We start from the raw sequence: 15871 nt of genomic DNA, 5'->3' as shown, positions 1-15871 counted from the left end.
TCTCAACTTCATGAAGTTTTTGGTCCATTTCCTGCTTATTTTGACTGACCCAGTCCATTCCGATTTACCAAAGGATATTTGTGTAAATTTCCAAAAGAACTTTGTGCAAGGAACTGAATTTTTTTCGATACTTATTGATCATGAATGCCAAAATGTATGTTCCAAGATGCTTCCTTTAAAATGTCTATTTTTTTTTGCTATTTTTTTTATACTTGGTGGTTGTATGTCAATGTCCAAGCAGACTTAGCCACCTCAGTTGGTGTCACAGCCTTCTCTAGGGGCTCAGCAAACTTTGGCTTTTACTGTGGCTTGAGTTCTAAGCCTCAGAAGCATGACCCCTGGAATATTCCAGAGTCTAAGTTCCAACACAAAATGAGCATCATATGTAGGGTGTCAACGGGTCGGGTTTACTCAGACCCGACCCGAACCAAACCCTATAGGGTCTGGGTATGGTGATAAGTAAGAAGACTCGATCAAGACCCGGGTCCAGATCCAAAAGTCCGATTAAGACATGGACTAGGGTATAGTTTATGAAATTTTATACCAGACCTGGGCTCGGCCCAAGTTCCGATTAAGACCCACGATTTTTCAATATAAAATGATAAAAGCTATTGTTTTACCAGGTATGACCCGGGTCTGGTTCATGTAGTTCTTATTGGGTCTGGGTATGGTTTCTTTTATGATGGGTCCAATTAGACTTGGGTCTAGACTCGATACCATACCCGAAAATAGAGGCCAGGTCTGGAATTACTTGGGTCCGAACCAAACCCGACACCCCTAATCATATGAATCTTTGTCAATCACAAGGAAAGCAACATGGTGACTACACTGTATGTTTCCAAGCTCAAGCCACCAATGCTCTTGCTGTCACATGCAAAGTAGATAATACCTTTGTCAGGCTATCCTACATCTTTTCATTATTTGGAAACCATGCCTGCTTTTATAGACGTGCCATTCTCTAATTGGTGGCTGGATTTTAACTGCAGCATGTGGTTCTCACTGAGGACTTTTCACATGTTTATATTATAGGGCTGGTTCATGTAGGCAGGGTTGGTAATTTTGAATAAACAGAACATGAGGTGTTCAAACTCAGGCTGATTTTTGTGGTGAGCCGAGCCGAGCTTGAGTTAAATAGGCCGAGTTCAAGCTGGCTCATTTGCTCAAAAAATTTACATTGTTTTAAAAATGAAAGTGATAAGATTTGAATTGTGAACCTCTTGAGCCAAGCTCAACCCAACTCATTCACAGAAAGAAATACACCGTTTCAAAGCTAAAAGCAGCAGGATTTGAACTCTAAACCTATTGCTTGCAAGCCAGACACTTTGACTATTTATTTTACACTGCATCATGTGATATAAAATATATTTATTGTTACTTGACGATCTTACATGAGCCAAGCCAAACTCTTATGATTCATGTCCAGATTCAGTGATGGATCCAAGAAGAGCCCTGAAAAGTATATTCAGGATGGCAACAGCCAGCTGATCAACATTGATTTTGTGATGTCTTATGACCTTTACAGATTCAGTGATGGATCCAATAAGAGCCCTGAAAAGTATATTCAGAATGGCAACAAACAGTTTATCAACTTTGATTTTGTGATGTGGCAGTGACAAGACCAACTCCTCTCCAGTTGGATCATCTGAAAATGGACCCAGAACCATGACTTCAAACCTGTGGTTCATCTAATCTTACTATTACAGTAATGAAGAAATGAAGATAGAATGGTACTGGACTACCCATCTCTCATATTGGGCATTCGTGTTTAAAATCTCCAAAGTCAAATATCATCTTGCAAGATACACTGTTCTTGAAATTGCTAAAAGGTTGTTGTCAGTAAAAAAGTTCACTGAAGACAACAATGCAGCATTTGAATTTCATCTTTCATTTTGTTGTGTGAATGTAGACACCGTTGGCCAGCCACTATCCGGCGAGCCTCTGTTGGACGTGGCAGGCCAGTGGCAGCCTCCTACTCATTGGCAGTGGAACAGGGCCACTGCCTGCCTGGGTGGAATCAGGAAACCCACCTGTGGTTTACATATTATATTATACACACACACACACACACACACACACACACACACACACACACACATATATATATATATATATATATATATATATATATATATATATATATATATATATATATATATAGAGAGAGAGAGAGAGAGAGAGAGAGAGAGAGTAGTGGGATGGTTAGGCCTATTCAAAAAACATAGTTTTAAGTAGTCTATAGTATATTACTATACCAGACCCTAAGGAGACGTATGTGATGTGCTTTGAAGCACTCATAAATCTGGATTACTTACTATACGGGGACTCTTAAAGGGGCATTTGATTGCGCACCCTGGGTGTTGCGCGGGAAGCAGTGGACGCTGGTCACACACCCTCTATCAACCAGTAGATGTGCGGATTGCAGCATTCCGGGTGTCCGCAGGATGTGTCCAATGCCGTTTTCTTGCACCTATCCCCCCTGGAACGATGGGAACAATATGCTTTTTAAAAAAAAAAACTGTTCAGGACAAATTGGACAGTGTCTCCTGGACAGGAACACTGTCCCGTTCATCCTGTGCCTTTTGTTCTGTCCTAACCTGGACAGGGAATCAGACTCTCCCTAAGGGTGCCTTTGAGATGCATCCGAGCGGGAACAGACCTGTCCCTGCCAGGACGATGTCCTGCATTTGATACGTGGAGATAAAGTGGTCCAGGCAGGAACCGCTTTGTTTCCCACGTTTATATTTTAAAAATGGTGCTACAGGACCTGTGAGTCGCACCCTCTAGGGCTGCGACTCACAGGTCTGAACGAGCACCACCTGGTGTATTTAGGTGGCATTTGTCTAGTGAATCAAATGCACCCTAAGGGGGGTTTGTGTTCTTGGAAGCAATGGTCCAGGACAACTTGTCTTGGATCATTACATCTAGGACACTTTTCTCGCAACCAAGGTGTAACTTGTGACGCTTTGGCAGGATATCTATATTCTCTGTTTGAAGCAGGACATGGGCCGTGCTTGTTGGAATGAACAATTTGATCCCACCAACCAAAAACAAGCCCTAAATGTGCATCGTCTATACATTGTCAACTCATGATCATCTGAAACGAATGTATGTACAACTGAGTTTAGCATATAGGATTGTCAGTTCAAAGGGTTAGCTCCTACACAAGCATCATAAATTATGAAGCTTGAAAAACTGAAATCTTCAACTGTAAAGAGAGAAGAAGAAAACAAACCATACTAGGGCTGGCGTTTGAGACCCTCAAATCTGAGATCCGAGGATCTGATCTGACATCCAGCAGCAGTGTAGTGAGTGCAGGCACCATGCCTAAATCCAACATTCTCAAACGTTATATCTGTGATCCTCGCTTTTGAGGATATCAGAATCGATGTTTTCAGGCCCAACCTAGGGGATCCAGCCACAGATCCTCAGTTCTGAAAACCAAGGATCGCAAGAGCAGATCCCTCAATTTTGAGAACCAAGGCCCTCAAATGCAGCCTAAACATTTCTTCATTTGATTCTTGTTATGAAAAGACCTATGCAACTAAAGATGCAAAGAACAGGTTAAGAAACTCATCGACTTCATGATGACAACCGAAAAGGATTGTAGGATAAATCAAATGGAAGCTCGACAAGAAGTGCAAAGTACAACAAATGAGTTACTCAAAAGTCCAGTAAACACCTGTGCGTCGCTTCATTATCTCAAAAAAGGTGAAGTTGGTATCAAACAGGTGATTTCAAGGAGGATAGGGAGAAAAGTTTCACACTAAGTGATGGATCATGCTTACAGCTTAAAATGTCAACACATCAATTTCATTCAACAGGGAGAAGGGGAGACTGTTCTGTTCTTAAAGACAATTGTTAGCATTGCATCATGCAGATCCCTCATAATCAAGAAGGGAGCACAAATAATGTGGCACAGCTATTGCAGAAGGGGCGGGAGCAAGCAAATATTTCTAAATTACATGGAAAATATACAAGACAGCCTCTCTGCATATTATTGATGGCTATGCAGCATTTCCAGCTCATGCCTTTGGACTTGATGGCCAAAAAATGTCATCTATGTGAATGTACAGTTTGGCCTCCTTTGAAAACCTGAAAAGGATCACATGACTAAGGTATTCACACTTAATTTTTAAGCTCTATAGAGAGAAAATGGACTTCGAAATTTTCCAAATCTTTTCAAGCAAAAGCATAAACCGTGAGAAAAGGAATATCTTCCACCATTACCATGTGATGGATACGTGTTGTCAGTTGAATGTAGTACACACGATAGAGAAGAGTTCCTAGACAGGTGGCAGGGGACGCCGACAAGTTGGGCATTCCATCTTTATATCCATCCATCTTTGCAAGCAACCAGAGTGGAAAAAATGTTCGCATGGTGTCACCTGCAGAAGCATTGCATATTGGAATGTGCATTTCAGGATAGCCGAGCAACACCCTTAAACAACAGTTAAAGGTGAAGTGCTTCAAACGGTTACCATGAAATCATCTGAATGCTGCACAAGATCAATTGTGGCCATGCAAATGACGCAATCACTAGCATGATTTGTATTCTGATCGATCTTTCTGTGATAGTTATACTTTTCAGGTAGAATCTGATCATCAATAATGAAACAAAGAAAGTATATCATATACGACAAACACAGGAAAAAAAGGAAAATCAGAAACATCCATTATTGAAAAGGAAAATAAATAATAATTGCTACGTCAAATATTTAGTCTGGTCTGGCATGTTAACCAACAAAAATCTTTTGCATAAACCTCATGCTATTCACAAATAAAACTTTCTATAATGTTGATTAACAAGGGCAGAGTGAAAGAAAAGAGCATAAAACTGAACACTAAAATTTAGCACTTAAAAGTGCTGCATGTACCACATGATCACTGCCTCAGAAAAGAACTTACGCAAGAGCTCCACCCTTTATATAATATGGAAATAGATAAAAATCAATAGAAAATGAGCAATGAGCAGTAGTAAATCCTCATGCATGGAAAGAATAGCATGCTACAAAAAGTAGACCTTCATATACCTGTGAATGGTGTGAAAGTATCCTCAACAAGATACTAAGATCAAGACCTTAATATTCTTGATAACAAATACGTGCACACATGCACAATAAGAACACTTGTGCACAAAAAACACAAATCAATCTCACAAATGCACTAAAAGAATAAAAGGCTTTATTGAATGTTTGGGCTTTGACCCAAAGCCATAAAAATACACAAGGGGAGAGCCCCTTTAAATAGAGGAAGTGGAGGCCTTGGAGGGGCTCCACTTCTAGTCGTTGGAGCCCCTCCAATGGTCACAAATGTGACCGTTGGAAGGGGCCCAACGACTAGATGGTGGGCCCCTCCAAGGTACACACTACCTTTTACAAAAAAGAATAAAATAAAATGAAAAAGAAAAAAAAATAATTACAAAACATATTAAAAAAAGAATATGTTGTAAAAAGACTAAACTACCCCTACGACTAATCAATAGGAATATATATATATTAGATTACATGGTTGATTACATAATTTAACAACCCCCCCCCCTCAAACCCAGGGCAGGATGACCGAGAGTTTGCTAAGGATGAAGTTGAAGCGCGGATCACACAAAGATTTAGTAAAGAAATCTGCCAACTGATATTCTGACGTGACATATGGAAGGTCAATGACTCCTTTGAAATACGTCTCACGAACATAGTGACAGTCCATCTCTATATGTTTAGTCCGCTCATGAAAAGTGTGATTTTTCGCAATATAAATTGCACTTCTGTTGTCACAGCAGAGCTTGGTGGGTCCTTCTATTGTGATCCCCATGTTTTCTAGCAATTGATGGATCCATACAATTTTCATGGTAGTGGTCATCATGGCACGATATTCGGCTTCAGTCGAGAATAGAGAAACTTTTTGTTGCTTCTTACATCTCCACGAAATCAGTGAGTCTCCTAAGAACACACAAAAACCAGTGGTAGAGTGACGGTTATTTGGGTCATCTTCCCAATCAGAGTCAGTATAAGTAATTAATTTTAAATCAGAAGAAGATGACAGAAAAACTCCCTTATTTAGAGTATCCTTTATGTATCTTATGACTCGCAAGATGACACTCATGTGGACTGATGTTGGTGCATGCTGAAACTGGCTTGTAGTATGGATTGCATGAGAGATATCTGGTCTGGTAATACTCAAATACATCAATGATCCTACAAGTTGTCTGTAGGGAATAGGATCCGAAAGAGGAACACCATCATCAATTTTCATTTTAGCTCTTACTATGGCATAAGTTTCACAAACATTTTCATCTGTAATACCTGACTTGTCAATGATCTCAGAAGCAAGCTTAGTTTGAGATAAGAAATACCCTTTATGAGAGTATGCTACTTCAATACCCAAAAAATAAGTTAGAAAACCCAAATCAGACATTTCAAATTTATCTTTCAAAATTGATTTTATACTCTTAACCCTGTTAGAATCACTACCAGTGATGAGCATATCATTCACATACAATCCCTGCATTAGATTTTCTAACAAACAAAGCAGTGTCAGTAAAACAGGAAATAAAGTCATTTTCTATCATTACAGAATTAAACCTATCATACCAAGCCTTGAGGGCTTGTTTTAAATCATAAAGTGATTTTCGAAGATGAAACACTTTTCCTTTGAGAGTCTCCATTCCTGGTGGAGCATCCATATAAACTTCTTCATTTAGATCTTCATTTAGAAAGGTATTTTTAACATCCATTTGATAGATGTTCCACTTGTTGATTGAGGCAACAGTTATAAGACATCGGACAATGACCATTCGAGCTACAGGAGCAAAGGTTTCCTCATAGTCAATCCCATATTCTTGACTATATCTATTTGCAACCAATCGAGCTTTATATCTCTCAAGAGATCCATCAGTCTTAGTCTTAACCTTAAATACCCATCTACACCATAATGTTTTCTTACCTTTAGGAAGGTCTTGAAATTTCCACGTTTTGGCTCTTCTCAGAGCTCCGAGTTTATTTTTCATTGCTACTATCCATTCAAGGCACTTACGTGCTTCCTCAAAGTTTCTAGGTTCTATGTAAGAATGAATGACACTAAGACATGCTCTATATTTAGGTGAAAAAAAGTCATATGAGATTAACCTAGAGGGAGCTTTTCTACTTCTTTCGGTTCTACAAAGGTTCTCCTCACTTTGAGGAACAATCCTACTAGTATCATCATATCTTTCAAGAGCACTTCTAAAGGTGTTTGTATCTCTATGAATATAGGTGATGGGATCTCTAGGTGGTCCTTCATCAATATGTTGATGAGATGGGGAGATCAAAGGAATGATTTTCTCGGTTTCAATATCACTTGAGTCATTCTGATTTGACTCATCATCACTAGTATCATCGTCTTTAGCTAGTAGATAAAATAGAAAGGAATAATCTACATTCTCATCATGAGATTCAAGACTTTCGAAGCCACTAAGATTTTCCAAAAAACTCACATTTCTGGAAACATACAATTTGTCATTTTTAACATCGTAACAACGAAAACCCTAAAAGGGTTTCAGAATAACCAAGAAAGGCACAAGAAATGGCCTTTGGAGAAAGTTTGTCATTTTTATCAGTAAGGACAAAACATTTACATCCAAAAACCCTTAACCTGCTATAATCAAGTTCTTTTTCGTATAATTTTTCAAATGGGGAAATCTTGTTTAAATTTTTTGATAAAAGTTTATTTATGAGATAGACTGAAGTAAGAGTTACCTCAGCCCAGAGTTTCTTTGGAATATTTTGCGAAATGAGCAATGTTCTAGTTGTTTCAATGATATGCATATGCTTTCGTTCAGTTAACCCATTTTGTTGAGGAGTTTTAGACAAAATTTTTTATGGACAATACCAAAACTTTCAAGATAACTCTTGAATTCGTTTGAAAGGTATTCACCTCCAGAGTCAGACCTAAGAATTTTTAAACTTCCATTGAATTGATTTAAAACCATCATATGAAAAGTTTTAAATGTTGAAAAAACTTCATGTTTATGTTTAAGAAAGTATATCCAACAAAACCTAGTGTAATCGTCCACGAAAATCACATAATATGAGAATCCTCCTTTAGATATCACAGGAGCCTGACCCCATACATCGGAATGAACAATTTCAAAGGGTTTTGTCGTAAACATGGATCTTTGAGTAAAAGGTAGATTTTTCATCTTCCCAAGAATACATTCATTACATAAAAAATCTCCTTTACAAAGATGTTTAATAAAAGGCAAGTAAGAGATTTTAACAATGTTGGGATGTCCCAATCTCTTATGTCATACATGAATATCTTTGTTTTGAACAACATTACAAAATTGATTCTTGGGAACTTGGAGAAAATCAACATAGTAGAGGTCTCCTCTCCTAAAACCTTCCCCAATCAACTTCCCGGACCGGCAATCCTGTATCCAACATTTATTAGACGAGAATTTTATATCGCAACCATGGTCCGAGAGTTGAGAGACCGAAAGTAAATTTAAATTTAATTTTGGTATAAGACGAATTTTTGAAAGAAATCTTGTTTTTCAAAATTGCCTATTCCTTTAATTTCAAGAGATGTTCCATCCGCCGTTGAGACAAAAGATGGAAGAATATTTTTAGAAAAATCGGAAAGAGAACAAGCACTTGGGGTGATGTGAAAAGATGCACCAGAATCTAAAAGCCAAGAAGTCTTACTGGGAGGAGAAGAAGTTGACATAGTGGCTCCGGAAATGCCTCCCTTGAGAAGAGGTCGTAAAGCTTCCACTATTTGTTGAAGAGAAAGAGACCCATTTGATGATGATGGTTGTTCCTCCAGTTGGGTGTCATAGCCATCGCAATTAATTTTTTCCATTTAGGGCAAATGGGTTTGATATGCCCCGATTCTTTACAAAAATGGCAATTTAATTTGCTATAGTCTCTTTTGCCATATCGATCATTTCCTCCTTGACCTTGATTCTTGAAGTGAGGAGGTTTGTAGGCCTTTACATTATTCCCCGGTCTTGACACGGCATTTACCCCTTCACAATCTTCTTGAGTAGAAGAGGTAGCAAGAATGCTAGGATTACTCTTACTAATCCTCATACGGGTTTCCTCACCACTTAACTTAGTGATTACATCTTCAATTGAAAGAGATGTGAAGGCGGAGAGAAGGGAAGAGCAAATTTGTTCAAATTCGGGTCAAAGTCCATTTAGAAAATTGAAGAACCGATCTTCCTCTAGTTGTTTGTGTCTTAATTCGATCGCTTCTCCACTCCATTTTGGTTCAAGCATAGCTAGCTCGTCCCAAATAGAAGATAATTTGGCAAAGTATTTCCGAATAGTCATCTCATTTTGTTGGAGGGTCAATACCCTTTTTTGGAGATAGTACTTGTGTGACAAATCTCTTGAAGTATACGTTTTCTCAAAATATAACCAAGTTTCGGAGGCTTTTTTGAACTTAATGATGTTGGCGTCTATCTTGGTTTCAACGGATGAAAAAATTCAAGACAAGATCTTAAAGTTTTTCATCTCCCATTCGTCATGCTTTCTTGAATACTCTTCAAGAGCCCTTTGTCTTTCTTCTCCTTCAAGGATCTTAATATCACATTTTCAACGATTGTAATTTTTGGTTCGGGTTCCGGTATTGAACCATGAACATACCCCCAAAGCCCCTTTCCTTTAATATGGGCTTCCATATTACCGACCCAAACATGATAATTTGAACCATTAAGTTTAAACCCAAGGGAGAAGTGGGAGTCCTTTTCGCCCATTAGGGAGGATAGAAGTTGAAAAATAACACGTACATCAAAAGATTTTCAAGTCTTTCTTGACAAAAGAGGCTTCTAAAATATTGCCCGAAGAAGATGATCCACTTCATACTCCAATAGCTTGAAAGTACATTTTTCGAGGCACTCAAAAAAATAAAGAAATGCACGATCCTCCTTCTTCAACCTTGCTCTGATACCATGTGAAAGTATCTTCAACAAGATATTAAGATCAAGACCTTAATATTCTTGATAACAAATACGTGCACAATAACACTTAGAACACTTGTGCACAAAAAACACAAATCAATCTCACAAATGCACTAAAAGAATAAAAGGCTTTATTGAATGCTTGGGCTTTGACCCAAAGCCATAAAAATACACAAGGGAAGAGCCCCTTTAAATAGAGGAAGTGGAGGCCTTGAAGGGGCTCCACTCCTAGTCGTTGGAGCCCCTCCAACGGTCACAAATGTGACCGTTGGAAGGGGCCCAACGACTAGATGGTGGACCACTGTTAGAAAGTGAGTTGGAATACATTGGGTTAAATAATTAACCCATACTTATGCACGTGAAGTGCAAATATACCCATTAAAGGGAAACAACACAAGCACATAATGTGCTAACCCATAAAACCCATAAAAGGGAAAAATATGACATAAAGTCATAAGTTGCATATCATTGAAGAAATAATGGACAAGGGGTAAAAACCCCATTACAATGGAGCATAAGCTCCCTCAAGAAGTAAGAAATACAAAGGGGGAGACCCCTATTTATAACACAAGAAAGGAGCCACCTAGGGGGCTCCCAAAGGAGTCGTTGGGAGCCCCCAACGGTCACATTTGTGACCGTTGGGGGCTCCCCAACGACTCTTTGGGGAGCCACCCAAGGTTGCGCAAACCACGAAAAAGGAAAAAATAAAAAATAAATTTAAAAGGAAAATTACAAACATATTCCCAATAAAATATGCGTAAAATAGTGAAATGTCTAAACTACCCCTATGCCTATAAATAGAAAAATATATATTTTATATATATAATTAGGATAATACATATGCATATATACCATATATGAATATGTATTATGCTTTATATATATAAAATATATATATATTACAAATGTTGAATGATACATTTTAACACCCCCCCTCAAGCTTTGCGTGGGGGAACAAAAAGATTGAAGACGGCAAGAAGGAGAATCTCAAAGCTTCAAGAGCCTTCAGTACGAATGCCATTGTAAATGTCTTCCTCCAATGTCTTTATCGATGAGCACCTTCTATCCAAGGTACTTCTTTTCCTCTTATCTTCAGGATCCTGAGAAAAAACAACAAAAGAACAAGTAAACAATATCTTTGCACTTTACTCAAAAAAGAACATTCCTAACAAGGTGCAAAAATTTATGCATAATAAGATGGTTACTTTAGCATGAACCGAAGAAATTTAGAAAACCAAAAGTTTCTAAATCATACATCATGTTAAAACAAAATGAGCGGAAGCAAAAAATATGTAAAAGTAAATTGCAAGAATGCATAATGCATTCATAAGGTCCACCATTGGACAAATATAACCCCATAATGGGGAATAACAAAATGGTCCACTAAGAGACACCACAATAAGCCTACGAAGAGGCATGATATACATAAACATTATTGAATGAGGGCCCAAAAAAGCCATAAAGAGCATATGCATATACTTATCATGAAATGAATTAATACTCAAAGAACTCATTAATGATCATGCTTCAAACATGTAATGAAGTGCCAAACAAGAGAAACAAAGTCTCCAAGCATACTTTAGGCAAAATAAACCCAAGAGTTCACAAGGTTTTAAAATCATTTATGAAAGACATACTTAATACACATTTTGCATATAAGGGTGGCAAAAACAATAAGCACTTAATATATAGATTAAATGCTAAGAAATCAACTTGATATGCATATCAAAAATATGATTTGCTTGAAAAACACAAGTCATGAATGAAATTTTGCAAATTTCAACAATAGTTTATCCATTACAAACATCTTTCTCATTAGTCCTCCAAAACCCATAAATCAAGTGTATAAGCTACTAGATCAAGAATATAAAGCTATTAAAGGCCAAAGACACACACAAAGGTGTGTAAAAGAACCTCTTGTCTACATATAATAATACTTGAAATAAGTGCATCTACGACAAGAACAAGAGAATACATGCCAACATGGACTAAAAAGTATCCCTTGTCTACGTAAAAAATACACTTAAAACCAAGTATGTTCAGCTACTAGAACAAGAGTAATAAGCCAACCATGAGCTAAAACATAATACATCTCTTGTCTACATATGATAGCACTTGAAATGAGTGAAATAAGCCAACCATGGGCATACATCTAAAGCGACTAGAACAAGGACACAAACGCCAACATAGGCTAAAAATCACACACCATGGTGTGAATCAACGTGCCTTGTCTACATATAAAAACACTCAAGACAAGTGTATTCAGCTACTAGACCAAGAGAGCAAAAGCCAACAAAGGGCTAAAAACACACGAAGGTGTAATAAAATTCTTGTCTACATATGATGACACTTAGATAATGGGCATAAAAGAAAAAGACTTTTGAGGCAATAAACTTGTAATGAAAATAAACCTCGAATAAAACAATACTCCTTTTAAAATGAATTCTCATAACAATAACATGCATGTAAAAAATATCTTCAACAAGATACTATAATCGATAAAATAAAATTCTTGAGAACAAATGTGTGAACATACACACACCAAGAACACTTAGAATACTTGTGCAAAATCACAAGAACACATGTGCACAACGAGCACCACATACGGAATCACAAATGTGCAAATGCACTCATAAGATTCATAAACAAATAAAAGGTTGGGCTATAATCCCAAAACATCTTGATTTTAAAAGTACCTTAAAACATTTAAGGTTTCAAATACCATATGTCCATCACATTTACTTAGAAGCATCCATAATATCAATGGCACAAGAACAAACTAGTGACACACTCATATACCAAATCATTTTAGAGTCCCAAGGTGCCCATAACTCACCTCAACCCCCATCTATAATATGGTAGGTGGACAATCTAAAAAGACATAACAACGAGTGTCACACTCATAATTAGAGATCATATACCAAATCATTCTAGAGTCCCAAGGTGCCCATAACTCACCTCAACCACCATCTATAATATGGCAATTTGGACAATCTAAAATGATATAACACGAGGTGCCCATAACTCACCTCAACAAACATCTCTAATAAAACAATAATAAGGCCAAAACAATGATGCATTAAATAACATGTGATGGACAAACATAAATGCCACAAAAGGGCAATAAACACATAAGGAATCATTTTCAAAATAAATTTTTTTTACAAAGAGGACCGATTAACAAATTGAATCAAAGGTCCAATATAATCCATCAAAACAATTTTGCATAACCACAAATTATGCTTAATCTTCAAAAGAAGTGTTGTACACCAAAAAGGCTTATTATGCAACAAACATAACATGAAATATTAAGCAACATCATGCGTACGAACCGATTTGGAACAAACAAGCCTTAATTATGAAAGATATAAGGTGCAATTAAGCGATGAAGTTGGTGAAGTTCGAAAATAACAAACTTAGGCCAATATAGGCATTCATAAAGATGGTGAAGTTCAAAAAACTTATGAAATCTACTATTGCAACTTAAAAATGATACTCATAAACAATCATGAGATCTCCATAAAAGAGTATATACTCACAAGAAGATTATAAGGACCGAAAGGCTCCTTAAGGAGAGCTTAAACACAAATAAAACTCCCAACGAAGGGGAAAACTCCATTAAAGTGGAAGAAATCCCAACAAAATAGATTCATTAACAAAACCTTATGATAAAATAAGATTGTACTATGGCATAAATAAAAATTAAACATTTATTGAGGGAAAAATTAAAAAACTCTTAGTTTTATCAAAAAACATGACTTAATAGATTCTTACCTACTCCTAATGAAATAAGTAAGCAATAAACATTAGGGAAGTTCATAACTTTTATAATGAAATATGCCGAAAAGCAAGGAGTGCATTAAGCACTTACAACATTCACTAATGAACAAACAAAAGGGCAAACACCCAAACCCACAAGAGACAACACAACATAAAAATATAAATATCTCTTATTGAAAAGAGAGAGAGCTCTCTAAATGTTGAAAACATCCTTAAGAGTGTAAAGATGAAAAGAAAATCACCATATTCCATAAGACCATTTTAAAATTTAATTCAACCGGTATTATATATAAAAAAAACTTTCTTAATTAAATGTTGCTCATATAAAACGGACACATTGGGTAAGAGAACATAATATGGAATTTTTCATATATGACAAACAATTTTCAAAAAAGCTACATTTCACAAACATTTTAATCTTAACATACCTTTCTTTAAAGACTAAACATTCATATAAAGGTATTCTCATAAACAAGGTTAGGTTTAAAAAGTAGATTCAAAGTTCCAATGGTCATAAATTTTTACCGACCGATTAAATCAAGTTTTGAGCAATCATATATCTAATTTTTCGCAAAACAAGTTATCATTTAAAAATTTTCAAAGAAAAACATACGAAAAAGATTCAATGGAGTAGTAAGTAACTCAAATTTTTATAAAAGGACTTAATGACAAAGAGCACACATAAAAAAACAAAGAACATATTAAATTCTTCATACAATACTTCAAAGAAATAGAATGCATACCGAATAACTATAAGAAAAACAATAGAGAGAAATGAATACTTCACCATTTTTCTTTAAAATTCTTGAACACCACGCTTCCCGATGCACCAAAGAGCAACTCGATCTCAACCTTGCTCTGATACCATGTTAGAAAGTGAGTTGGAATACATTGGGTTCAATAATGAACTCATACTTATGCACGTGAAGTGCAAATATACCCATTAAAGGGAAACAACACAAGCACATAATGTGCTAACCCATAAAACCCATAAAAAGGGAAAAATATGACATAAAGTCATAAGTTGCATATCATTGAAGAAATAATGGACAAGGGGTAAAAACCCCATTACAATGGAGCATAAGCTCCCTCAAGAAGTAAGAAATACAAAGGGGGAGACCCCTATTTATAACACAAGAAAGGAGCCACCTAGGGGGCTCCCAAAGGAGTCGTTGGGAGCCCCCAACGGTCACATTTGTGACCGTTGGGGGCTCCCCAACGACTCTTTGGGGAGCCACCCAAGGTTGCGCAAACCACGAAAAAGGAAAAAATAAAAAATAAATTTAAAAGGAAAATTACAAACATATTCCCAATAGAATATGCGTAAAATAGTGAAATGTCTAAACTACCCCTATGCCTATAAATAGAAAAATATATATTTTATATATATAATTAGGATAATACATATGCATATATACCATATATGAATATGTATTATGCTTTATATATATAAAATATATATATATATTACAAATGTTGAATGATACATTTTAACAGACCACTCCAAGGTACACACTACCTTTTACAAAAAAGAATAAAATAAAATGAAAAAGAAAAAGAAAAATAATTACAAACATATTAAAAAAAGAATATGTTGTAAAAAGACTAAACTACCCCTACGGCTAATCAATAGGAAAATATATATATTTTATATATATAATAAGTAGATACATATACATATACATAATATATGTATTACCTTATATATATATATATATAAATATATATATTAGATTACATGGTTGATTACATAATTTAACAAATGGTTCAACAATTCTGACAGGGCATATAAAAAATTCATCCACAGCTTGTTAGGTATCAAGTGGCAGTTCAGTGGTTAGGAGCATAATTTTAGAGTTTAAAGTGAAAAGAATTGTATAAAGAGAATTCTTTATTTCATAAAAAATTCTAGAAATTAAGAGTAATGGCAGTTACAAACAAGGAACTAATTTGTGCGTACACGCAGAGAAAGCAAGGAAAAGCCACCAAGGATGGTACCAGGAAAACAGGAACATGGAATTACTGGAAACAATCACAACTCTCTTGCACAGGAAGAATTCATATGGATTCGTTTGGTAAAAGAATCATTCTATCCTGAACAAAGTAATGGAATTAAAAATACATGAATGCATACCTATGTGGATATATTAATGTGTT

The 15871-nt window shown here is 36.2% G+C and overlaps 1 protein-coding gene across 4 annotated transcripts in view; it reads right to left on the bottom strand.

Annotated features, from left to right (window-relative positions):
- Positions 1 to 3784: 3784 nt before the first annotated feature.
- Positions 3785 to 15871, bottom strand: part of LOC149834549 (transmembrane E3 ubiquitin-protein ligase FLY1-like) — a 119460-nt gene continuing 107373 nt past the window's right edge. For all 4 annotated transcript variants that reach the window (XM_090011475.1, XM_090011474.1, XM_090011477.1 and 1 more), the window contains exons 13-15: positions 4479 to 4595; positions 4228 to 4385; positions 3785 to 4092 (exon numbers count right to left, since the gene is read on the bottom strand). In XM_090011475.1, coding sequence (XP_089867601.1) covers positions 4284 to 4385; positions 4479 to 4595 — 219 coding nt within the window. In that variant the 3' untranslated portion in view covers positions 3785 to 4092; positions 4228 to 4283. The remainder of the gene's footprint in view (positions 4093 to 4227; positions 4386 to 4478; positions 4596 to 15871) is intronic.

Source organism: Nuphar pumila, chromosome 6 (genome assembly GCF_984573655.1).
Source record: "Nuphar pumila chromosome 6, dmNupPumi1.hap1.1, whole genome shotgun sequence".
NCBI classification, from domain to species: Eukaryota; Viridiplantae; Streptophyta; class Magnoliopsida; order Nymphaeales; family Nymphaeaceae; genus Nuphar; species Nuphar pumila.
The sequence above is the reverse complement of the archived record's forward strand: the minus strand, read 5'-3'. Positions and strand labels throughout refer to the sequence as shown.